Source organism: Podospora pseudopauciseta (assembly GCF_035222475.1).
Source record: "Podospora pseudopauciseta strain CBS 411.78 chromosome 5 map unlocalized CBS411.78m_5, whole genome shotgun sequence".
Classification (NCBI taxonomy): Eukaryota; Fungi; Ascomycota; class Sordariomycetes; order Sordariales; family Podosporaceae; genus Podospora; species Podospora pseudopauciseta.
Window position 1 is genome coordinate 1,150,903 of NW_026946665.1, and position 23,634 is coordinate 1,174,536.

At 52.7% G+C, this 23,634-nt stretch overlaps 7 protein-coding genes across 7 annotated transcripts; 4 read left to right on the forward strand and 3 right to left on the reverse strand.

Annotated features, from left to right (window-relative positions):
• Positions 1-116: 116 nt before the first annotated feature.
• Positions 117-2,792, reverse strand: COG3 (Golgi transport complex subunit 3; the record flags this gene model as incomplete). Its single annotated transcript, XM_062913516.1, has 3 exons — positions 2,564-2,792; positions 903-2,492; positions 117-833 (listed from the first exon to the last, which is right to left on the reverse strand). The coding sequence occupies exons 1-3, from the start codon at positions 2,669-2,671 to the stop codon at positions 117-119; spliced, it is 2,415 nt and encodes an 804-aa protein (XP_062764933.1). The 5' UTR covers positions 2,672-2,792.
• A 378-nt stretch (positions 2,793-3,170) lies between these two features.
• QC763_509300 (uncharacterized protein) lies at positions 3,171-4,958 on the forward strand (the record flags this gene model as incomplete). The annotated part of the gene is made up of 1 exon (XM_062913517.1): positions 3,171-4,958. One exon carries the CDS (start codon positions 3,171-3,173, stop codon positions 4,956-4,958), a length of 1,788 nt encoding a protein of 595 aa, XP_062764934.1.
• A 510-nt stretch (positions 4,959-5,468) lies between these two features.
• Positions 5,469-8,319, forward strand: BGL4_1 (beta-glucosidase; the record flags this gene model as incomplete). The annotated part of the gene is made up of 4 exons (XM_062913518.1): positions 5,469-5,835; positions 5,890-6,381; positions 6,432-7,996; positions 8,053-8,319. The coding sequence occupies 4 exons, from the start codon at positions 5,469-5,471 to the stop codon at positions 8,281-8,283; spliced, it is 2,655 nt and encodes an 884-aa protein (XP_062764935.1). The 3' UTR covers positions 8,284-8,319.
• A 5,729-nt stretch (positions 8,320-14,048) lies between these two features.
• On the forward strand, positions 14,049-15,626 carry AUR1 (Phosphatidylinositol:ceramide phosphoinositol transferase (IPC synthase); the record flags this gene model as incomplete). Its single annotated transcript, XM_062913519.1, has 2 exons — positions 14,049-14,524; positions 14,636-15,626. The coding sequence occupies 2 exons, from the start codon at positions 14,049-14,051 to the stop codon at positions 15,624-15,626; spliced, it is 1,467 nt and encodes a 488-aa protein (XP_062764936.1).
• Positions 15,627-17,734: 2,108 nt separating this feature from the next.
• On the reverse strand, positions 17,735-18,235 carry QC763_509325 (uncharacterized protein; the record flags this gene model as incomplete). Its single annotated transcript, XM_062913520.1, has 1 exon — positions 17,735-18,235. The coding sequence occupies one exon, from the start codon at positions 18,233-18,235 to the stop codon at positions 17,735-17,737; it is 501 nt and encodes a 166-aa protein (XP_062764937.1).
• Positions 18,236-18,286: 51 nt separating this feature from the next.
• Positions 18,287-20,357, reverse strand: QC763_509330 (uncharacterized protein; the record flags this gene model as incomplete). The annotated part of the gene is made up of 3 exons (XM_062913521.1): positions 19,220-20,357; positions 18,865-19,169; positions 18,287-18,810 (listed from the first exon to the last, which is right to left on the reverse strand). Exons 1-3 carry the CDS (start codon positions 20,023-20,025, stop codon positions 18,287-18,289), a joined length of 1,635 nt encoding a protein of 544 aa, XP_062764938.1. The 5' UTR covers positions 20,026-20,357.
• Positions 20,358-20,398: 41 nt separating this feature from the next.
• Positions 20,399-23,324, forward strand: GRC3 (Polynucleotide 5'-hydroxyl-kinase grc3; the record flags this gene model as incomplete). Its single annotated transcript, XM_062913522.1, has 7 exons — positions 20,399-20,495; positions 20,586-20,681; positions 20,725-21,023; positions 21,081-21,327; positions 21,392-21,803; positions 21,860-23,055; positions 23,141-23,324. Exons 3-7 carry the CDS (start codon positions 20,945-20,947, stop codon positions 23,322-23,324), a joined length of 2,118 nt encoding a protein of 705 aa, XP_062764939.1. The 5' UTR covers positions 20,399-20,495; positions 20,586-20,681; positions 20,725-20,944.
• Positions 23,325-23,634: the final 310 nt, after the last annotated feature.

The window sequence follows — 23,634 nt, forward strand, 5'->3', positions numbered from 1 at the left end:
ACAGATCGACATTGTTCTGTTGGCCACATAATAAAACAGAGAGATTGGTCACGGACAGGTCAATGTGTGAAAAAAGGTCACCTGTGTCTCTACAAGACCTTGGTCTTGTCCCTGCTCTACTTCTTCCCCCCCCTCTCCCTCCCCCTCCCCCTCCCCACCTCCTCCACCCCAGCCTCAACCTGTATCCTAACCGCCTCCCTCAACTTCTGCACCACCTCCCCCTGCCCCGAAAACGCCCTCTCCAGAATCTCATCCATCTCCCTCTCCACCTTGGCCACATTCCTCCCCCCCATATTCTTATTCCCTCCCCCACCAACCTTCAAATCAACAAACACCCCCGCCCACCTCTTCGTAAAAGCAACAATGCTCCTCCTCAGCTCATCATCCAACTGCTCATGAACATCCACCTCCCCTTCTTTACCCCCTCCTCCCTCCTTGACCCCATTCCCTCTGCCTCCTCCTCCTCCTCCTCCCAAACCCAGCAGTGAACTTCCCGGAATATACCCCCCAATCGTCCCCCCCAAACTGCCCACCCTTTCCCAAACCCCCCTGATTAGATTCCCCCCTACCGGCTTCAATATTCCGTCCCAAATCTGCCCAAAATGCTGCATCTCCCTGATCCTCCCCGAGACCGACTGCGTACCAATATGCACGTTTCTGATGTCGCCAATCTCGAGCGTCACAAGCTCGTTCTTGAGGATAAGCAAGTTCTTAATCATAAACAGATCTGGGTCGGTACCCTTGTGGGGAGCTGCGCGGATGCGGGCCTCGGCGCGGTGAAGGCATGAGATGGACTCCCGGAGCAGGCTGAAGATGATGGGGGAGTTGCGTTGCTATTGGACAGGTTAGATGGGGGTGTGGATGGGAAAGGGGGGCGGGAGAGAGAGAGAGGGAAAACATACGCAGCGTTCTTTGGGCATGGATTGATCAAACATGACCAACAGCTCAATAGCTCGCTTGATAGGGGGAAAAGCGTTCGAGGAGGAGTCATTGTTGGTTACTGGCCCGATCTTGAGCGAGTCTGGGGCGACGGCTGCCTTGGTGATGGATTTGGATATCTCGGCTTCGAAAAGAGCGTCGGTGAACGTCCAGAGGTGCTCAGTAAGTAGCCGCGCGGTGAGCTCCCTGCAGTGAGCCACAAACGGGGTTTCATCCTCGTCGAAGTCCAACAGGAGATACTCGTTGGTGACCCAGCCTGTTATGTTGCACACTGTTCTCAGGTCGCTATTGTGGAGAACAGACTGGAGGTTGGTGGCGACAGGGGCGACGTTTGTGCCCGTGACCAAAGACCCGGCGTGTGAGGATTTGAGGGCGGTGAAGGCAGATTTGGGGTCGGTTGAGTATTGGGTCTCGATGGCGAAGATTTTCCGGAAGAGGGAGGCTTCATTGTAGGAACGCTCGTAGCACTGCTTGACGAAGTTACGGGCCGCGGTCTCGACGGATTCCTTGGCTTCTGAGCGGAAGGCGTCGAGGTCGCTTTGAATTAGTGGTTTCAGGTCTCTTTCTCTGACGGCCCAGTAGGCGTAGAAGATGTTGTTGGCTGTGTTGGCATATATGTCCCAGTTGAGTGTTGTTTGCGGATGGCCGTTTTGATCGTAGACGTTGCGGATGACGGTCTGGATGTTTGGTATTAAGGAGTAAGACTCCAGCAATGTCTCTTCAAACCGGCCATAAGCCAGGGCGTGCCGTGCGGACTCGGACCCCGTAGTCAATATTTGTTTGGAAATTTCGGCAGAAACTCGGTTGAGGCGATTGGTGAAGCCAACTTCGAGCAAGTGCAGAGCCTTGGTGAGCAGGGCCTGATAGCGGGCAAGATAAGACTCGGCATCTCGGTACGTCGTGTTTTTCGTCATGAAAGCTATGCAGGAGTCGAGGCTTGACAAAATATCGGCAAACGCGTCGTCCTCCACAAGTCGGCCTGCTCCTGGAGCATTGAGTCGTCTGCTGACATTGTCCAGATACGCGTAGTAGTGAAGATCTGTGCCAACATCATCGGCCAGCTTCTGCAACCGTTTCTGCTCTGTGAGTAGGTCGTCGCATTGGGCCTTGAAAGAGCCGGTTTGGTCGTCAACTGCCCGGAACGACTGGCTCAGGGATTCGAGAACCTTGAGAGCACTATTCGCATCTTCAACGAGGGTGCCCAAGTGTCGTTCGGTCATGACCAGCTGATCGTGGTACAACAGGAATTCCTGTTGACTTGCTTCCAGTAGCTCCTTGTCCAGCTCGGCATCGTGAGCGTCCTGTTCGACCGGCAGCTTTGCCGCCAAAGACTCCGAAACGCCCAATGCTTCCCACGTTCGGCCATGTCGTATCCTCCTCCCCTTCTTCTTCTTGTGGTGTGGCCTTCCACCTATTTGGGCCTTGACGATGTCGTAGAAATCCGAGTACGACTTTGCTCTTCGTGACAAGGTAGGTTCTGGTGGGGAATTGGTGTCTTCTTGGTCTTCGAAAAGAACTGGGAGCGATCCCGCGCCATCGACATTGTCTACACCCTGTACATATGGAGCTTGTCAGTCAAGAGTATTTCTTGAGTATATAGCTCCTGAGAGCCCAGACCACTTACATTTGGAGGCTGGAGCAGTGACTTCTTTCTTTGATGGCCTGAGCTTTGCGCCTGTCGCTGCTGTTGTTGGTAGTCGGGTACAAAGCTGTACCAGGAGTCTTCAAACATTTTTGTTTCTTAGCTCCCGTGGGATTCGGTCGATTTGTTGCTAACACCGGCTCCGGTGGCCGTCTCCGTATGTCTTCTCGGATGCCGCGTATATCTGGCCGCAACGCAACAGGCGGCACCCTTCACCGCGGCCGACAGCACGCCCTGGCTCCCTAAAAGTGCCCCACAATCCAGTGGTGGGATGCGGGGCGCACGGGCCGCATGTTAAGCTCTTTGATGCCAAGACATGAGCTTGGGGACCATCTTATTGAAGAAAAAGGTTCATGCCTGCTGCATCCGAAGACAGCCTCGTGAACACCCAGTGACCTCACCATCTCGGGCCATCACTGGTATTTCAGTCGAACTCGGCTACCCAAGGCATTTTGGTGGTCAGGGTATGAAGTCGACGATAATCCGAGCTCTTCTGTTCTCTCACCTCTGACACAAAGGAATCTGGAAGCCAATCAGACCCGGCATATAAGTCAGCACTCAGAGACAGTTCAAGATAGCCTCGTCTGCCATGTATCGCACAGCTCTACGACAGACCGCCAGGACAGCAAGGCCTTCGCAATGGGTACGGCATTCGAGTACCGGGGGGGAAGCTCAGCCTCGCCGTTCCATCATCCCTCTCGTCGCTGGAGCTGTCCTTGTGGGAGCTGGCGCTGGTGGTTTCTGGGCTTACCAAAACTACTCCCAACTATCCAAGCAACAAGAACAGGTTCGAAGCCCTAAACAGGCAGAAAAGGCCGAGATTCTCCGTGAGAAACCACGGAAGAAGGCAAAGTCTAGGGAGGAGAGCAATGAACTGATCAGCCCTCAACATGTCCAAGTCAAGCACAGTCATGACCACCCCGGCGTCTATGCTTGGGGTTCCAATGTGGGCAAGGTTGCTGCTCCTGACTCCAAGGAATCCAACATCAAGACACCACGGAGGATTCCCTTCTTTGACGGCCAGATTCTCAGGGATTTGAAGCTGGAACGAGACTTTGGCGTGGCAGTCAACGAGAAGGGCGACCTAGTTCAGTGGGGTGTCGGCTACAACAGAGATGCCCCCGGCCCGGAAGTTACCCTCAGGGGCAAAGATGTCACCAAGATCGCCGTCTCCCGGGACCGTGTCATTGCCCTCTCGTCAAACGGACAAGTCTACTCCATTCCTGTTGCCAAAGCTGACCAGGCCTTTGCCGAAAACACACCAAACTCTCATTCTTCCTGGTCCATTTGGTCCGGCTCCCCCAGCCTCACCCAGCACTACAGGACCCTCAAGCCTGCCAACTTGGGTTGGAACGAACAAGTGGTCGATGTCAAGTCCGGCCTTGAACACTGTCTGATGCTCACCTCCAGAGGTCGCGTCTTCTCGGCCGCCTCTAGCACAGAGGACTTTCCTTCCCGAGGTCAGCTCGGTGTTCCTGGGCTGACGTGGCAAAACCGCCCAGCTGGTCCATATGACCAGCCTCACGAGGTCGGCGGACTGCGCGGTTTCAAGGTCAGGGAGATCGCCACGGGTGACTACCACTCCCTTGCCCTTGACAACGAAGGGAGGGTCTTTTCCTTTGGTGATAACACCGTTGGCCAGCTTGGCTTCAAGACCGATTTCACAGCTACCCATATTGACACCCCCTCTCTGTTGCCCGTCAACCAGCTCTACGCCGGCACCAACCTCAAGCCCAAGGTTACCTCCATCGCCGCTGGCGGTCTCAGCAGCTTCTTCACCGTTGACGCCACCAAGGTTCAATCAGAGTCTGGGTCGGAAGTCATGCCCGCCTCTGAGCTCGGCAGAGTCGTGGCCGAGACGTGGGCTTGTGGTTCCGGTATCCACGGCGAACTCGGCACAGGCAAATGGCTTCACGTCTCTGTTGCTCCCTCCAAGGTCAAGGCTCTTTCCGATCTCTATGAATACGACGAGGCAACCAATACTGTTCATCCTATTCGTCTCAACAAGATCGCCGTAGGAAGCACACATGTCTGTGCTGTCATGGACAATGTGCATGATTCCAAGGGGAACTCTAAAGGGGGTCCACAGTTTGGGAACGATGTCTTGTTCTGGGGAGGGAACGAGAGCTATCAGTTGGGCACGGGCAAGAGAAATAACACGAACGTGCCGATTTATATTGGGGCGTTGGATGGGGACAGTGTTGGGGCTGGGAAGATGGATGGGGAGCTGGGGAGGAATAGGCTCCAAATTGCGCCGAGGGCGAGGGTGAATCTGTTGACTGATAAGGGGGGGAAGGCTGGGAAGGGGAGGCAGGTGGATGTGGAGCAGAGGGTAGAGTGTGGGAGGTGCGTGAGCGCTGTCTACTCTGCCGTGTAAGATTGGTTTGTTGGGGAGATGGACATGTATGGATACGTGTAAGAACAAAACTGTGGCAATGGGATGGATGGTCAAGGAGTTGTATATGATGAAAGAGGGCAGACAAAACTCCAATCGCATCTCGCTTTTTTTTTTGGCTTGGGAAAGGTTTCAATTTCATCATTTTGTCAACAGCACATTAACCTCATACATCCGAGTGCTTTATGATGCAACAACTCGCAACATTTTCGACTACCGAATGTCTACCTATGCCTTTGTACCTGCAGCTCGGGAACTAGCCGGCGGGTAATACATCGACACCACACCACCGCACCCCGTCCCGTCAAGATGAGCATATTCTAGATCCCGAGACGGGATAGAGAGGGGGATTCGCCATGGCTAATCTGCTAACCCCTCCTTCGATGATCAACGACGTCAGCTACCATGGCTGTGATTGACGGGAATATTTTATTGCCATTGCGTCGCAGCATGCAGATATTTCACATCTAGGTCTCGTCTCCCATTCTGGACATGCTTCTCTCTCTTTGCTTTGCCCTTTCTGAGGTTTTGAACATTGCGCTCTTTAAATCAGCAAAGATGCGGCTTCAAACCTCTGCAGGGTTGCTGCCATTGATATCCCTAACCGCAGCCTTGACGGAGACTCCCTTTCTCGGCTTCCCCTCCCCATGGATCTCGCCCGACCCATCCGATACCGAATGGCAAGCCGCGTACGAAAAAGCTGTGGCCTTTGTTTCTCAGCTCACCCTCACTGAAAAAGTCAACTTGACAACCGGAACGGGCTGGGAAGGCGACAGATGTATCGGCAAGACCGGCTCGGTCCCAAGATTGGGGTTTGAGGGGTTTTGTCTGATGGATGGGCCGTTGGGTGTGAGATATGGTATGCCCTCCTGTCTCCCTTCTCCAACACCTCCCAACTGACAGTCGATGATAGTCGACAAAGCTTCAGCCTTTCCCGCGGGCATGAACGCCGCAGCAACCTTCAGCAAACGCCTCATTCGTGCCCGGGGCGAAGCGATGGGTGAAGAGTTCCGCGGCAAGGGCGTTGATATCCAGCTTGGTCCTGTTGCTGGAGCCCTAGGCAGAACACCGCAGGGAGGGAGAAACTGGGAGGGTTTCTCTCCTGATCCGTACCTGACTGGAGTGGCGATTGCGGAAACGATCAGGGGGATCCAGAGTAGGGGTGTGATTGCCTGTGCTAAGCATTACATTCTTAATGAGCAGGAGCATTTCCGCGGGAGTGTGGATGTGAGGATTGGCGATAAGACGATGCATGAGTTGTACTTGTGGCCGTTCGCGGATGCGGTGAGGGCTGGGGTGGGGAGTGTGATGTGTAGTTATAACAGGATCAACGGGACGTATGCGTGTGAGAATGAGTGGGTGCAGAATTACTTGTTGAAGAATGAGCTGGGGTTTAGGGGGTTTGGTGAGTTTCTGGCGGTGTGTCTCCCGGGAGGATGCTGATGAGAAAGACAGCGATGTCCGACTGGGGAGCACAACACAGCACCCTTGGCTCGGCCCTCTCGGGGCTCGATATGGCAATGCCAGGTGACATGATGGGTCCCCCTTCCGCCTCATCACCCCCCTACGGCTCGCACTGGGGCGGCGCGCTCACCCAAGCCGTCCTCAAAGGCGAGGTTCCCCAGTGGCGCCTCGATGACATGGTCACCCGGATCATGACCTCCTTTTTCCGCGTCCACGTCGGGAGCTACACCTCCCGCCCAGAACCCAACTTCTCCGCCTGGACCCGAAACACCACTGGCCCCCAATACAAGTACTCCAACCGTCCCTGGACCACCGTCAACTCCCACGTCGATGTCCAAGCCAACCACTCGGCTCTCATCCGTGAACTAGCCGCCAAATCCACCGTCATCCTCAAGAACACCGGCATCCTCCCCCTTTCCAAATCCTCACTGACCAGCCTAGCAGTAATAGGCAACGACGCCCACGACAACCCCAACGGACCCAACTCCTGCCCCGAGCGAGCCTGCATCAACGGGACGGTAGCAATGGGATACGGCTCTGGCACGACCGACTTCCCCTATCTAATCTCACCCGCCACGGCCCTGTTGGGCCTCTCCCAGGAGCACAACATAACCTTTTTCAACACCACCTCCAACTGGGACCTCCCCACCGCTCAATCCACCGCCTCCAACGCTTCCGTCGCCATCGTCTTTGCAACCGCCACCTCGGGGGAGAATTTTGTGTCCATCGATGGGAATGCTGGCGATAGGAACAATCTCACGTTGTGGGACAACGGTGACGCTTTGATCCGCGCCGTGGCGGCTGTCAACCCTAACACCATCGTTGTGTTGCACACCTCGGGCCCTGTCGTCATTGATCACGCGGATAAGCACCCGAATATTTCAGCTATCCTCTGGGCCGGGTTTCCCGGTCAGGAATCTGGGAACGGGCTGGCGGATGTTTTGTTTGGTGATGTCCACCCACAAGGCCGCAGCCCGTTTACCTGGGGTAAGGACTTGGAGTCGTACGGGGTTGAGTTGTTGACGGTGGCGCCTGATCCGAGGAGTCCGAGGCAGGAGTTTCCGGAGGGGGTGTTTATTGACTATAGGTGGTTTTTGAGCGAGGGGAAGGGGGAGAGGGGGAGGGTTACGTATGGGTTTGGGCACGGGGTTGGGTACACGGAGTTTGAGTATGGGGATTTGGTTGTCGAGAGGGTTGGTGGGAGGGGGGGGCACGAGGTGAATAAGGGGAGGACGATACCGGCGCCGGTGATGGGGGAGGTTGTTGATATAGGGGATGTGGATCGGTGGACTGAGCCGGAGGGGTTTGAGGGGTGGAGGATTCCGAGGTATGTTTACCCTTGGGTCAATGCGACTGTATATAACAGTGAGAATGGCACCGCGCGATCACCTGGCATTGGTGACTTCCCGCCGGAGGCTAGGGATGGGGGGGTGCAAGAGGAGCTACCGGCCGGTGGGAAGGAGGGTGGCAATGAGGGGTTGTATGAGGTTTTGTTTGAGGTGAAGGTGGATGTGAAGAATGCAGGGACGAGGGAGGGGGTGGAGGTTGTTCAGTTGGTGAGCTGCCTTGTTTGCTTCTTCTGTTGTGATCCCGTACGGCTGATGATGAATAGTACCTCTCACCCAACAACCCTCTCGCCCCGTCTCTCCTCCTCCGCGGCTTTGACGACGTCCTCCTCGCCCCCAACGCCACCAAAACCGTCACCTTCTCCCTCACCCGTCGTGACATTAGCGAGTGGAACACCGAAGCCCAGAACTGGGAGATTCTCACCAAGTATCAGCAGACCGTCTTTGTCGGGGCGAGCTCGATGGATTTGAGGTTGAACAGGACACTGCCCCTTTGAAGAGACTTGAGAATCACACACTGAGCTAGGTAGCGATATCATGAACAGTTTCAATCTATCATCTACCAAGCTGTCTTCCTTCCTCTCTTCCCTGAACACAGCCGGCGAACTCTTGGATACTTCCGCCATCGGCCGCAACATCTCGACATTTACGCCTCGTTGATCGCGTTCTCACATGAGGCACCAGAGTCTGGTATCACATGCAAAATGATCCGTTCTCGAGGCCGAATTCTCGAACATTCTGGCAGCTGGACAGATTTGAAGCCAATATTTTTCAGATCCACTTGATCGAAGCCAAATCGACATGACAGATACCACTCGCGACCTCAGCTCGTCACTTCTCTTGATGTTGTAACCTCATCTTTCCGCCCAGCTTTCACTTCCAAAGCGTTCCAACATTGACATTTTGCCTATTAGAACTTCCATCAGGGGCTTTCTCCCATGTTTCGCAGCTCAGAGACGATCCAATTCCCAGATCTGGTCCCCGATCTCAACATCCATCAAAAAGCCACACACTCCACCGGTACCAAAGCCCCCCCTCGAACTAACAACGCCTCCGGAGAAGAATGAGAGCAACTTCGCACAGCACTGGCAGTTCACAGTCAAGCCATCAGATTTGCAAGCGTGCACGAGCCATCTGGTTTGTCTATATAATCGAGTCTTTTCTCCCATTTCCTTCTCTGTTTTACATCGAACATACCACACCACCGTCGACTTTGACATCAACTTCGACATCCATCGATATCGTCTTTAACATTGTCTTCAACATTGTTTTCAACATCGTCTCGACTCGGACTTCGACAACGTCGACATCGACATCAATACCACCAGCGACGACGAACGATGCGACCGACCGGACGACAACGACGACGACAACATTCCCCCTTCCCGCCCTTCCCTCTCTTCCCATGAGCACACCAACACACCCCCGGGTGGCACGATCGGATTGTGGACGGTCAACTAGGGGGGTAATGGACTCTGGGTTGTAGCTGCTGGGATAGCACGATCCGACCGTGAACGGTTACCTGGCGCGAAGCCCCTCCCTCGTTCTTATGGATGGGTGTATGGGTCTGGCGGATATGATTCGAGGAATAGGATGGCGGAGTCTGGCTGGTTGCTGCCTTGGTGAGGGAGTTGTGGTTCTTTTTCTTTTTCTTTTTCTTTTTTTCTTTTTCCTTTTTCCTTTTTCCTTTTTCCTTTTTCCTTTTTCCTTTTTCCTTTTTCCTTTTTCCTTTTTCCTTTTCCTTGCCATATATTGCCATTTCTATCTTGCCGTCTATCTTGCCATTTATCGGGCGGCGAAGTCGGACTCTGTCACCTCCTCGTGGTGTCGCCTGGAAAATCGTCTCTCCGAGGAGAGCGAGGCCAACGCAGAGACGCATGCGACTTTTGTAGGTAGCTACGAGAACAATACAAGACTTTTTTTTGGTCATGACTTTCAATGCCTTTTTGTGTGTGCCTTCGAGACTCTGCCTTGTGATTAAACAACTCTTGTAGCGCTCCTCTTGCGATGCATCCAAAAGAGATGGGGCAAATACCTCGACACCCATCCCATGATGTCGATCATGGTTTTGGCGTCTGGAGAGGTTAGACTTGAGAACACTGGGGGGTTTCTGTTGCTCCTGACTTGTCTGCATCACGAGAGACCACCAGGATGGAGGTATAGCTCAACCTGTGCGAAACATTCTCTCCCTGTCTCAAGGTACCACCACCACATCGGGGCTTCAGTTTCCAGAACCCATCATACCCTGTGAACCAAAGACATCCCCGTTCCGTTGTTCAACAACAGGTCTTGTCGGAGCTCAGACTCCTCACCACCTTCCACCTCAACCCACCTGGGTACTTGACTTTCTTCCCCTCCAAGTTCGAACACTGCCCGATTCATGTACGCTGTGTGATGGGCAAGTAAAACGCAGAGTTAAATCGAAACCACTCTGCAGCTATACGGCCATTAAGGATTTCTTCAGGGGATTTGTGTGGAGGTTTACACCTAGCTTGAGGTGTTTCGTGGCTTTATCCAAGTGCTTTTAGCTGTGCTTTTACTTTGCTTCTTACTGCGTAACGGTAGCATGGACCCAGGTTGTCGGGAGTGATGGCCCCGGGTGGAGGGGGGGAAGGGTGGGGGGCTATGAAAAGGGGGAGGTGGTGCTGTAATGATAAATGGGGAAAGGGGTGCTCTGGTACAAGAGACCGGTAGAGCGATGGAGAAAAAGCATCATATTTCTGTTGTTGGGATCTCATGTCTACCCATAAGACTTGGCATTTTTCTTTGATGAGTTGCTGAGTATGGCTGCCGTTGAGTCAAGTCTTTTGATGAAACGATAAGGGAGAAAGAGGCCTTGTGGTGCTGCCGATAGACCAGAGAGAAGCCTCGGGACTAACCACCTAAGGTTATAATCTCACGCCCCAGCGAACAATTTTATCAAACCTCGGTTGCCCCGGCTGGTGTAAGTTGGCACAGCGGTCAACCGCGTTCGGTCCTGAAAAAAAAAATTGATATAAAGTTTTCCCTGGGGGTACACAACTTCTTCCAAAGCAGGCGCGCAGCCACAGACAGAACCCGAGGTCTCGGTTCAAAACCGAGGTCGAGCAATGAGTTTGTCTTTTTTGTTTTTGTCACATCTCTCCTCGTCCAACAACACCCTCTTCTCATGATGCCTTCAAACATGTTCTCCAGCCCAAACATATCAACTCTCACCAGCCACACACAGACAACCACACCCCCGCTACAAGAATAAGCCCTTCCCACACGCCTGCCCGCCCGACAGGGATACATCCCGGACTTTTCGGGCTCGCTCCACAGTCCGACAAAAGGGACCCGAGCCCCGAGCCGCACCTTTCGCGCCCCGGAAAGCCAAAGCAACCCGCAAGAAACATCCACTTCTTCGCCCAGCAGATGGATGTCAAAAAGGGTTGGCGGGCGCTAAACAAACCGGCAGACTCGGAGATGACCTCCTTCCCTCAGTCATGAGGCTCATAAGAGGTACTAACTTGAATGCCGGCTCATCATGGTGATTCATAAAAGCGAGGCGAGTTTTACAAATCATTCTTAAAAAGCCACAAGACCTGGAGACCTCTCTCCCGGAGTTAACAGGAAAAATACCGATGGTGTGGAAGGACAAGGCAAGGCGGCGGTCTTCGGTAGTGTTCAACAAGACAGAAGGCCTCGGCAGGGTGGTAGGGTTCCAGTCAACCATCGGGCGGGTACACCCTACAGGGCGATCGGAAGAGCCGCTCTTGCTGAGGAAAAAAAAAAAAAAAAAAAAAAACCATGTCAAGGTGGTTCCCGGTTCCCGGCGACAAGGTATTACAATGTTCGCTTTATGCCGAATCACCTGTTCTTCGGCTGCTTCCTGGATTGAGCTTGACCGCCGGAATGCATAAAAGAAAGAAAAAATATGTTTTCTTTTCTCGAAGAATTACAGAATATGGTTCGACAGGCGATATCCACAGGGCCGGATCAGGCCTGCAGGTGGAAAAAGAGTCCACGTTGGGTTGGTGTGAAGCAGTCAGAGGGGATTACAAATGGGAGAATTGATATGTCCGAAGCCCGATCAGATAAAAATGAGGCTTGACGATAGCAAGGCTTCCTATAGGTTAGTTTTGTTATACGCGTAAAGTGCTAGAGGTAGACCGCGGGTTCGAGACAATGTCGCGTGCTCTGTTCTGTAGCGAACATTTTCCCAGGTGGCTGGAAAAGAAAGAGACCGCCCCCCCTTCGAATTCGGGTCCAAGGTGGAGATGGCGTCTGAAGCTATTAAGAAGCGAGTTCTCTCAGATTCATGTCATGCAGCAAAAAGGGCATTGGCTACCTCACAATTTTGCTTCATCTCAAAGGGAGATTGAGAGAATCCCAATCTCGAAACCCAAGAGTTGGTGCGGTCTGATGTTTTGGTGCCGGTTGCCGAAATCCGCGGGTGGAATAAATGGTTGCGACGAGCGGTTGCGCGAGAGTTTCACTGATCCACGGCCGGGCTTGCAAATCGATGAATCGAACGAGCAAACCAACAGGATCGGCGCTATAAAACCGTGACAGAGCCATCCCATGCACCGGCAGGCCCGCCCCACCGTTTGAACCTTTTCATTTGGAGGAAGAAAGAGGCGCGCAGAGGCACAGCTGATAGCGTTGGCTCGAAGAGTGGAAAGCTATCCTACTTATCAGCCTTTCGGAAGATGTTGGACGGCAGAAGACATGATGCCGAGATGCCGAGTGCAAGCGGCACAAAGCAAAAGAATGCGCAACGGTTTCTCTGGCGAAACCCCACAGGCGGGAAGCAAGCCACATGTCGCTGGTGGGCTCAAGCCTCTCCTTTGACGCACGTCCGCGGTTAGGAAGTGGTATCGCTGACCAATTGTGCCTCTTTTATCCCATGTTCCAAGACACGACAAGGTCAAATCCTGTCCGGAAGTGCAAGTGGCTTCTTTACCTTACTCTTCGAACAAGTCGTTTTCGCTCGTGGGCTTCTGGAGGTTTGTGTTCCTTCTAGAAAGTGATGACGGCATCACTTACACCACAGCAAGCATAATACTGTGTGTGCGACTAGCGTGATGTTCACCGCTGCAGGGGCACTCTTGCTGTCATTGATATGCAGCAAGCGAAAGAAACCCACTGCGGCATTCAAACTGACCCTGTCGCCCGGGCGTGATGACCAGGTGGCTCCCGGCGAAAATCACACGGGGTGTTGTGTGTGTACTTCGGTCCGCTCAATTACTTTGTCTGTGGTATCTCTTCAAGACTCGAGTCGTTGCTTGTATTATTATAGAGAAGAAATAAGCCAGACAAGAGAAAGAGAAAGAGAAAGAGAAAGAGAAAGAGGAATGAGGAGAGTCGGTCTTGTCAAGTCTTGGCCTCTCCAGCCAAGTGCTTGGGAATACCATTTTTAGTGCCTCGTTTGCTGGTGTGTTGCTCGCGTGTCCCGTAACCTTAGTATACCTTTGGTATGTGTGTGGGTGCGTACTTTGTACCGCCTAGCTTTGCTTCGCATGCATTCCCAAGTGAACCCACCCGTCCTTCTTTTAAACAAGGGCCACCGCCGTCATACTTTACCAAGGGAGGCCCCCCCCCAGTCACAATCCGTCACACACTTAACCTCACTTGCTTCCCGTCCCATTCTTCCCCATTTTGCGATCTCGAGGTGTTGATCCTTTTCCCAAGTAACACACACACACTCAACGACAACCGACCGCAGGAAAGACGTGTGTTGGTGTGGCGTTCGAGCTGCTTTTCCTTCGTGGCTTTTTTTTGGAGCCCTTTTTCTCTTTTTCCCAAACGGCCTTTTTGGGGGGTTGCTCGACAAGACGGAAAAACCGACGAAACGAACAGGACGGACGACCAAATCCAGTAATTCCTAGAAATTAATAATCAGCATCAACAAAGAATAAAACGGTCACAATCTATTCGACAACGACGTCAACCACGAGCACCTCACCTAAACTACCAGTTCAGGCCAATAGTGTAAAAAGAGTTAAAGAAAGCAAGCACGAAGAGAAATGCAGATGCAGCGACGATAGCCGAACCAACTCCAACAAATCACCTCTTCCCCTTTCCTCCTTCTTCATCCTAGGAAAGGGCCGGTTTGCCTCCCCGCCGGGTGGTGCATGTGTTGTGTGTGAGAGTGTGTGTGTGTGTGTGAGTGTGTGTGAGTGTGTCACACCTCAACCTCAACCTCAACCTCAACCTCAACCTCAACCTCAACCTCAACCTCAACCTACCTACCTAGCGACGAACCTATTTTAGACGATTCCAGCGCATCACCATCGCAACCATGCCAGACTTCTCCCCCGTCCTCCCATCCACAACCTCGGCACCCCCCTCCCCGCCACATTCCCTCTCCGCCAAAACCATCACCACCTCCCCAAACCCCCTATTACCGCTCTACAACCTCGCCGCCAACATCCCCATCCCCGCCAAATTCAAAAAGGCCAAACCCTCTCTTCGGTTACAGCGGGTAAAATCCAAAGACGAAGCCGCCTCTCACGATGTAACCAAACTGCAAACATCCTTCGCCATCCTTCCCTCTCTCAAACAGCTCCAAACCCGCAAATGGACCCTCTGGGACCTCCAGCACGTGGTGACGTTTGGGTGTTTGGCCTTTTGTCTGCTCATCACACCATCAGCCCCGTTTATCAAGAGCGCCGCGATGGGGTTGCTAGCGGTTCTGCTGGCCATGCCAGCGACGAGACAGTTTTTCCTGCCGTCGTTGCCGATTTGGGTGTATTTGTTTTATTTCTTTGCCAGCAGGTATGTTAGCGACCGTCATCCAAGAGAATCTTTTCCTTTGTTTTTTTTTTTTTTTTTTTTTTTCCCTCTTTTTTTTTTCGTTGTCTGATGCTGACGATGATGATGAAAAAGGTTCATCGCCCCTGAATACCGCCCCCACATCTGGGTCAAGGTCCTTCCCGCGCTAGAAAACGTCCTCTACGGCGCCAACCTGAGCAACATCCTCTCGGCACACACCTACACCATCTTGGACATCATCGCCTGGATCCCCTACGGCCTCGGCCACTTTGCGCTCCCGTTGGTGACAACGGTGATGCTGTTTTTGTTTGCCGCCCCTGGGACAACGCCCGTCTGGGCGAGGGCGTTTGGGTACATGAGCATCCTCGGCGTGACGATCCAGATCCTCTTTCCTTGCACGCCTCCCTGGTACGAGGGTCTGCACGGCCTCGAGCCGGCGCACTACGGCATGGAGGGCAGCCCGGCTGGGTTGAAGAGGATCGATGAGCTGTTTGGCGTGGACATGTACACGACGAGCTTCACGACCGCCCCGGTGCCGTTTGGCGCGTTTCCTTCCCTGCACGGAGGCGATGCCGTGCTGGAGATGCTGTTTTTGCAGTACTGCTTCCCGAGGTTCAGGGCTTTTTTCGTGGGGTATGTGGTTTGGATTGCGTGGAGCACCATGTATCTGAACCACCACTACGCGATCGACCTTGTCGGAGGAGGGGTGATTGCCGCGGTCACGTATTACATTGCGAGAACGAAGTGGCTTCCGCGCCCGCAGCTGGACAAGACGACGAGGTGGGAGTATGAGTATGTCGAGTTTGGCGACAGGCCGAGGGTGGCGCTCGACGAGGAGTATGGTGGGATGGGGTTGGGACTGCTTCAGCGACGGGGGAGCGACGAATGGACTCTTGGGAGCTCATCGAGCTTTGACTCGATGAGCAGGGGGGACACCCTCTGCGGGAGCAGCAGCTCTTCGCCGAATATCCTCAGCCCGACGACGCCGAATGATGACCACCATGGGGGGGACCTGTGGAGCAAAGTCCGGACGACGAGCCCGAGGGCGGTGGGGTTGACTGGGGTGGTGGTTGAGGAGGAGCAGAGGGAGGTGTATGTGAGGTGATCTCTTGAGAACCTAATCGACACATCCATCCTTTTCTCGCCATCTCTTCGACTCGATTCCGGTTGCTCTTTTTCGATCGCCTTTTTTTATACAACACGCCACTACTGCTACTATCGTTATTATTTATCTGTCGGGGCCAATTCATCAGCATTTTATTGGTTTGGGGTTGGGGGCAAACAAATGGCATTGGCAGGGCATTTCGCAAACTGTGTGTGTGTGTGCGTGTGTGTGGTTATTTGGTATATACCCCATATCGTTCGCTCGCTTCATTTATATATATATATGTGTGTGTATACTGGAAAGGGGGAAGTCAATCTTGATAGACAGTCGTTTCTGTTTATTGGAGAAAGAACAAATCAGACTTTTGGATGGACGGAAGAGCGAGGGAGGGGTGAGGAGGGGGGAGGAGGGGGGAGGAGGATATATCCCATATAATGAGAGGTTGTCGAAGAGAAAAGGAGGGTGCGGGGGATATATGCCATCTGTTGGTCTTTTTAATGATAATGGCTTTTTTATTATTATTTTTTTTATTGGTCGGGGGAAGGGAAAGGATGCGGTGCATATAATGGATCAAGAGGGAGGGGTTGCATACCTAGTTGGGGAAAGGAGAGAGAAGAGATGGGTGATGATACCTGCGATTTGGATTTTGTCTTGAGAGCGAAGGGGATACTGGGAGGAAGGAAGGGTTTGCGATATCTAGGAGAAGGAGGAGGAGGAGGTGATGATGATGATGATAGTGGCGGTGGTGGTGGTGGTGGTGGTGGTTTTGTATCATATAACGAATATCTCAAAGGAATTTAAATCAAGTCAAACAAGTGATTAGAGGAGGGATGGGTGTGTGATGTTGGAAGAGAGACTCTTTCCCCTCCACCACCGGGACGCCTTCGGAGGGTTTAACCACTCTGGCCGGCCGGGTTCGGGTTGGTAGGCGGCGGCGTGGAAAAGGGGGGTTTCGGTTTCAGCCTCACAGCCTTGTGTCGTTCGGTTTTTTTTTTTTTTTTTTTTTTTTCCCTTCTTTTCTCTTTCTCCCAAGATTGCCACGAGTTGAATGGGTGTGTCAGATTCGCTTAATCGGCCGGTCCCAGAACGCCACCACTCCGAGGAGTCATATTCCCCAATCTGTACTTCTTTCCATCATGGGACACGGCGAGGGGAAAGGGGGGGCTATAAAAGCATGGGAGGTAGGGTCTGGAAGCGGGAACGGAGAATATCTTGTGTGTCAGGTAGACAGACAGACAGGTAGATGCTGTGAGACGGGAGGTAGGTAGGTAGGTAGAAAGATGCAACCCTTCGGAGAATGCAACATCAAAGATAATAAAAACCAAAAACTCAGAAAAAGGGTGATGCCGAACCGAAAACGGGAGATTCTTCTTATGATATATACATGACAGTCAAAGAGAGAGAGAGAGAGAGAGAGAGAGAGAGAGAGAGAGAGAGAGAGAGAGAGAGAGAGAGAGAAATGTTTTCAGCTCGTGGGGTCAAAGTCACGATGAATGAGGAAAATCGGCCAGAATATCTGGCCTAGTTCTGATTTTGTTGTCAAAAGCGAATGGTGTGTGTGGTGGGTGGCACCGGGCTGAAGGGAACGGCCGCCAATGCCGTCAACCATCTCTTTAGATATCTTGATAAATCGCTGGAAAAAAAAAAGACGAGTACATTAATCTACAATTCAAATTGTCTGCATTCCCGTATCTGTCTAAACCCGACTGACTGACTATCTGGGCTCTGTGCCCATCTCCGAGTCTTACATACAACTAACTGACATATACCTCTCCCAATCAACCCACAAATTTACACCCATCTCACATTACATGCAATGTAAAGGAGAAGAAAGAAAGAAAAGTATGCATATCAAAAAAAGACAATAAACAAACATCCATCCATCCAGACCCATGTATGGAAAAGCACGAAAAAAGGTATCTCAACGCCCCACCCACCAACCCGCCGAACCCTTTATGCCCTGACGAAAAGAAATACTTTTGATGCCTGATGCGAAAAAGAAAACCGAAAACCGAAATTAGCGCGCTCTTGTGTGGTTCACTCGCGATGTAAAGACCCGAGACCAGATACTGGGCAACTTCCCAGCCGTGCAAGACACATGTCAGCCATTAGAACCGCACCTTCGACTCGCTCTTGAGTTTATTCTTCTTCCTATCAGCCTTCTTCTCCTTCTTGTGTTTCTTCTTGAGCGGAGAATCATCACGATTCTTGTCCTTGGCAAAGAGAACCTTGGCTGTGCTATCCTTCACGCCAGAGTCATATTTCTTGAGAATGCTCTTCATTGGCGACGAAAGAACTTGCGAGGCAGCACCAACAGACGGTTTTCGCGTGGACATGCTCTTCGAGGGCGATGAAGGGATAGTCGAAAGAGGGATACTCGAGGAGGCTTCGTCCGAGGGCTCCTGCTTGATCATGTTTTTCAAAGGTGAGGGGAGTGGGGGCATAGACATGCTGCGGGCGCGGCCCGGGTAAGGGGTTGACTTGCCGGGAACATGCACCCGGGTGAGCGACGTGGAATTGCTAGCAGGACTGCTGCTCGGAACCGTGTATGTGGGCAATGTGAACGTGGAGGGCGGCAAAGAAGCCTCGCGCTTCTTGCGTTCCGACATGGACTGGTAATCGTCGGACTTGACCACAGCTCGCGGAGGTGAAGAGCCCACCTAGGCGCTCTTTCCGGCGGGAACAGGAGGCGGAATCGGCGTCACTTTACTTGCAGTCTTCTTAGCCTTGTTGTCCTTACCATCAGACTTTGTGACAGAGGAGGCGACAGGGGTAGCAGCCACGTTGTGCCCAGGGATGGGGGGAGGAGCAATAGGGGTCTCCTTGATGGGCTTAACAACGGGGGCACTGACTGCTGGGGTGCTGGCACCAACACGAGACTTCCTCGCCTTCTTGCTGGGCGTGGCAGCTGTCTCCTCTCCACCGAGCTTGCGCTTCTTAGCGGCCGCCTTGCTGGTGGCAGCAGCGGGGGCGGCGGGGGCGGCATCGCCCATCTCGACGTCTTCGTGCTCCGACTCGTCACCCATGACGGTGAGACCGTTGTTGGTGGCGCCGAACGGTGTGTAGCGAACCTTGAGCCCCTTAGGCTGGGGTCTAGGCGGCACGGGCGGGGCAGGCACAACGGTCTCCTGGCCGATGTGAGTCTTGCGCTTGATGTGGAGGAACTGCCCGATGGGCTGGTCGGCTAGAAACCGTCAGCAAACCCTCTATTTACCAAGAGAAAGAAAGCTTCACTCACCACTCTCATACTTCTTGCCATCCTTGCCGGGAATCAGGATCTTAACCGAGTGGCTCAGCTGCTCGAGTTCACCGCCGTAATCCACGCCCTCGTGGGTAAAGAGTGGCTGGCCAGAGATGAGCTTGTCCGTAGAGATCTTGTACTTCCTGATGACGTCGATGCCAATAGACTTGGGGGTGGTGAAGCACCAAAGCTGCTTGCCCTCGGCCTTTGCATTCGCAAGCATCTTGGCAACGCTGGCAGCATCGAGATCGGGGTCCACTTTCCGCAGATCGAAGCGTTGCTGAATGAGCTCAGCAGGGCGACTTGTCACTTGTTAGCAAGGTTCCCTCATCAAGCACAGGATGATTCTCACGATGACTTGACGGCTGCGGCGTTTTGGGCCTCCGGCTCAGGCTCCGACTCGGACTCAGATTCAGACTCGCCGACGGTCTCCTTGCTCTTCGCTTTGCTTTTTGCCTTGTCCTTCGAAGCAGCTGGAGACTTGGCTGTCGACGACTTGGCAACTGGAGCAGGTTTGGCTTTGGGAACAGGCTTCTCAGCTTCGCTCTCGCTCTCACTGTCACTCTCCGACTCGCTCTCCGACCCGCTCTCCGACCCGCTCTCCGACTCGGCCTCTTTGGCTTTCTCATTGACCTTGGCGCCGTTGACCTTGGCGCCGGCGGCAGGAGCATCCTCATCACTCGACTCCTCCGACTCACTGGACTCGGACTCGGACTCAGACTCGGAAGCAGCAAGAGCGGCCGCCTTGTTAGTGCTCTTGGCCGGAGCGTCCTTCATCTCGACATCGCCATCGTCGCTGTCGCTCTCGCTCTCGCTTTCGGAGTCGCTCTCACTGGAGCTCGAATCTGAGGCTTCGACATCCTTTTTGGTCTTAGTCTCGGTCTCGGAAGCAGGCTTCGTGCCGTTGGTGGTAGGCTTAGCAGCCTCCTTCTCTTTCTTCAAGTTCAGCTTATCGGCCCAGTCGTCATTGTTGTCGTCGGCCTCCTCGTCGGTAGAAGTGGAGGTGCTGTCGGTGTCACTGTCGCTCTGACTCTCGCTCTCGGACTCTTCCTTCTTCACAGGCTTGGGCAGCGCCTTCTGGCTCAAGGCATTACGGAGGCCAGCAGCTTTGGCGATATGCTGGGACAAGGTAGCAGAGGGCGCTTTGGGCCCCGCCATTGCGACTGTTTGTGAGCTCAATAAAGTAGAGGGTGGGTAGTAGAAGTTAGCGGTGGCTGGAGGTGAGCAAAAGATTGTGCGATTCAAAGGGATGTTGTTGGTGGTTGATTTGTTGATTTTTTTTTTTTGGAAGCTGTCGAGTCGAGTCGCTCCAAAAATTCACGATGCGCTTCAGGAAAAGCGAAAAGTTGCTAATCCCTGCAAAAAAAAAGCGCGACGGGTTGTGGAGAGGTGGGGGCAGTTGATTGAGCGTGCTGATTGGCTAACCTTTCACTGCCGCCCTGGGAGAGCCTCTGAATAATCGTGGTGAAAGATTTCGTGAGAGGAAGATGAGACACTTGAAATTGAAAAGACGCAGAGTTATTTATTTAATTATTTATTTATTTTCATAAAATTTAGAAAACTCAAAACAAAAAAATTAAATAAAAAAATAAAATAAAAAAATGAGTTAAAAAATTATATAAAAAAATGAAATACAAAAATGAAATAAAAAAAATAAAACAAAAAATAAAAAATTAAATAAAAAAATAAAATAAAAAATACAATAAAGAAATTCCCAAAAAAAAATCCAAAGAAAATTAAAAAAAAATCAAAGCTCTTATTAAGATTCCAGATGCCACCGCGGAAGGAACGCCCTGAAAGCCTACAGAAGGCAGGTACTGTCCGTACGCATCTCCGTTTGCAAGTCAAAAAGTTCAGGTGGGGCGCTCGAGTGCCTCTGTCTCGAAGCTTGAGAAGCCATTCCATTTCTTCAACGAAGTGAGCGAGTCCAGATCTTAGTGTCAAACTTATGCAAGAGACTTCATAGTAGAGAAACTGGACCCCAGTTTCTCAGGATCACTAGAGCATCCCAGTCAGCGTTTTGGACCAAGATCATTGTGGTCGTTGAACTCTTTTTACCCAACCACCTACAGTGGCAATGGCGATGAACAATAAGAGAAGGAAACTCGAGGGCGTTGACATCCCTCCCAAGGCCCCTGCCTCTCCTGCTACACCTGGTATGAATGAATAAAGAGCCCCGTAGTCATAGTATAGATAGGCTAACATTGTCCGAGTAATGAGCGCGTTTGCTGCTCGGCAACAGCTCTGGGGAGCCCCATTGCCAGTCGCAAAAACGCCTGTGAATAAAAATCAAACATCTGCCCAAAAAGATTCCACGCCTGCAAAAACAATACCTACTCGTCGAAATAAACGCGGGGCTGCCAAGGAGCAGGTTTCTACGCCTGTCAACGAAGACCCAACACCCGACCTTAACCGTGAAAGGGGTGATTCGATTCCTCCATCGCCTATTCTTTCCCCAGTGTACGCACGACACATACGCCTCGGGTTCCATAGATATTCTGAGCTGTGCTAACTGTTGGCATAGTCTTGGAACACTCATACCCCCAGTAGTCAGAGAAAGACAGCCTCAATACTCGTCCTTGAAGCCACACAAGAAGAACTATCAACAGAAGCCAGATGGTTGCGTGGCGCTAAGAACGCCTGATGGAGAGCGGCTGGTGATACTGGGAAGCTATGGCATCGGAGTCCATCAAGGCGAGGCCACCATCGCCGGTGCTCAGTTAACACCACTGGATCCAGTCCAATGGATACACGCTCCGCACTGCCATGCTCTCCCAGTCCTCCGTACTTCTGAAGACACCGTGGTTGAGCTGCATCCCCATCCCGCAGCTGATGGGTTGCGCCAGTTGGCAAAACTGAACCCTGCCTTTGGAAAACTCTGGAACGAGGTCCCCACCCAAGGGGTGCCATCCAAGAAAGACTCGACATTTCAAATTGTTTGTCTGTTCCACTCTCGACTGTTACGGAATTGTTCATGCTAACCCTCGAATAGTTGTTCTCCCCAGAAGACGTCCCTAAAAAGGTCGCCCTCCAAGAGCTCGTCTCCCCGCCAGAATGGAACAAGAAACTCGCCTCTCTGATCGCAACCAAGCGAAAAGGGGCCTCATCCCCCATCTTCTTCCTCTGCGGCCCCAAATCATCCGGGAAATCCACCTTTGGGAAACTCCTCGCCAACCGTCTAATCACCGACCGAGCCGGCAACAAAAACGCTCCTTGGTCACCCATCTACATCTTAGACATTGACCCAGGGCAACCCGAATTCGGCCCCCCCGGCGTGATCTCCCTCGTCAAACTCACCTCCCCCAACCTCCAGCCCCCCTTCTGCCACCCAACCCTCGAACCAGTCACCTCGATGATCCGCTCCCACGCCATCGCCGCAGTAACCCCCGCCCTCGACCCAGAGCACTTCATCGAGTGCGTCATGGACCTCTTTACGACCTACCAGACCCAGACCCATCCCGGAGAAGAGAAGAAACCACCAATGGTAGTCAACACCCCAGGCTGGATCCAAGGTCTCGGGTTGGACATTTTGTCTGATCTCGTCAAGGGAATCAAACCGACAGAGGTGGTGTACATGTCGACCGAAGGACCAGAGGAAACCATTTCTGGTCTTCAAGCCGCCATCTCTTTTATTCCCACCACCGCATTCAGCACCCTCCCCTCGCAAAACACAACCGAAATCCTCTCCCCCTCCCGGATCCCGTCGTCTCTCCGTACGATGCAGGCAATGTCTTATTTCCATCTTTTGCCGTCGCTTTCAACTTGGAATTCAACACCGCTGTCACATGCCCCCCCTTGGAGGGTGAGGTATACGGGTCCTGACAGGGGATTCAGGGGTATCCTCTGCTACGACTACCAACCTTCACCGAGAATCTTGGCAGAGGCAATCAACGGTATGGTTTTGGCGCTTGTGAAAATTTCCAACTTGGCCGCGTTAAGGGGACTAGACAACATAATCGAGGCTGGGAGTGGGAAGATGCCGTTGATAGACAACCCTATGGGGAAGAGCCTCGATCCGAAGTTTTCGGAGCTGGTGGGGTTGGTGCTTGTGAGGGGGGTAGATGAGAGGAGGGGCGAGCTGCAGTTGCTCACGCCGGTTGGGATGGGGGGCGTGGAGAAGGGAGAGGGGAGGTTGGTGTTGGTGATGGGGAAATTTGATACGCCCAGCTGGTGTTATAGTGAGGAGTTGTACTTGAGGGATCATGATCAGGGGAAGGGGGAAGAACAGGGGGAGAGCGATGGGGAGGAGGGAGGAGGGGAGGAGGAAATGGAGGTTCCGTGGATTCAGAGGTTGCATGGGAGTCAGAACCGGGGGGCGGGGGGGAAGGTTTGGAGGGTTAGGAGGGATTTGGGGAGGAGTTAGATGGTGGAGGGGGGATGAGGTTTGTTGGGGTGATGATGGTTTGGGATATAAGGGGTATTTTTTTTTTTTGGTTATCGGGTTGTATTTCATCTAACTTGCTGGGACCTTCAGCCTCCACCAATGACACCGACATCGGTTACACCCCCATGTGTCCTCTTGGTTGGACCGATCATGCTTGACACCTACTACCGCCCATCCATCTCATGGAAACGGACAGACAGGAATCGAACTCACATCACTGATAAGTGAAGGCTGCTGTGCTGATTACACCAGTTGGGGTCGTTTTTGTGCGAAGCTTCTTACGGGACGGGGCGTTGGGAATGGGGTTTATGGATGGAGCGGAGGGGTGGCGTTTTGATTGCGGGAGGTTTATTGTAGTGAGGGAGGTTGACTGTGTCTTGCAG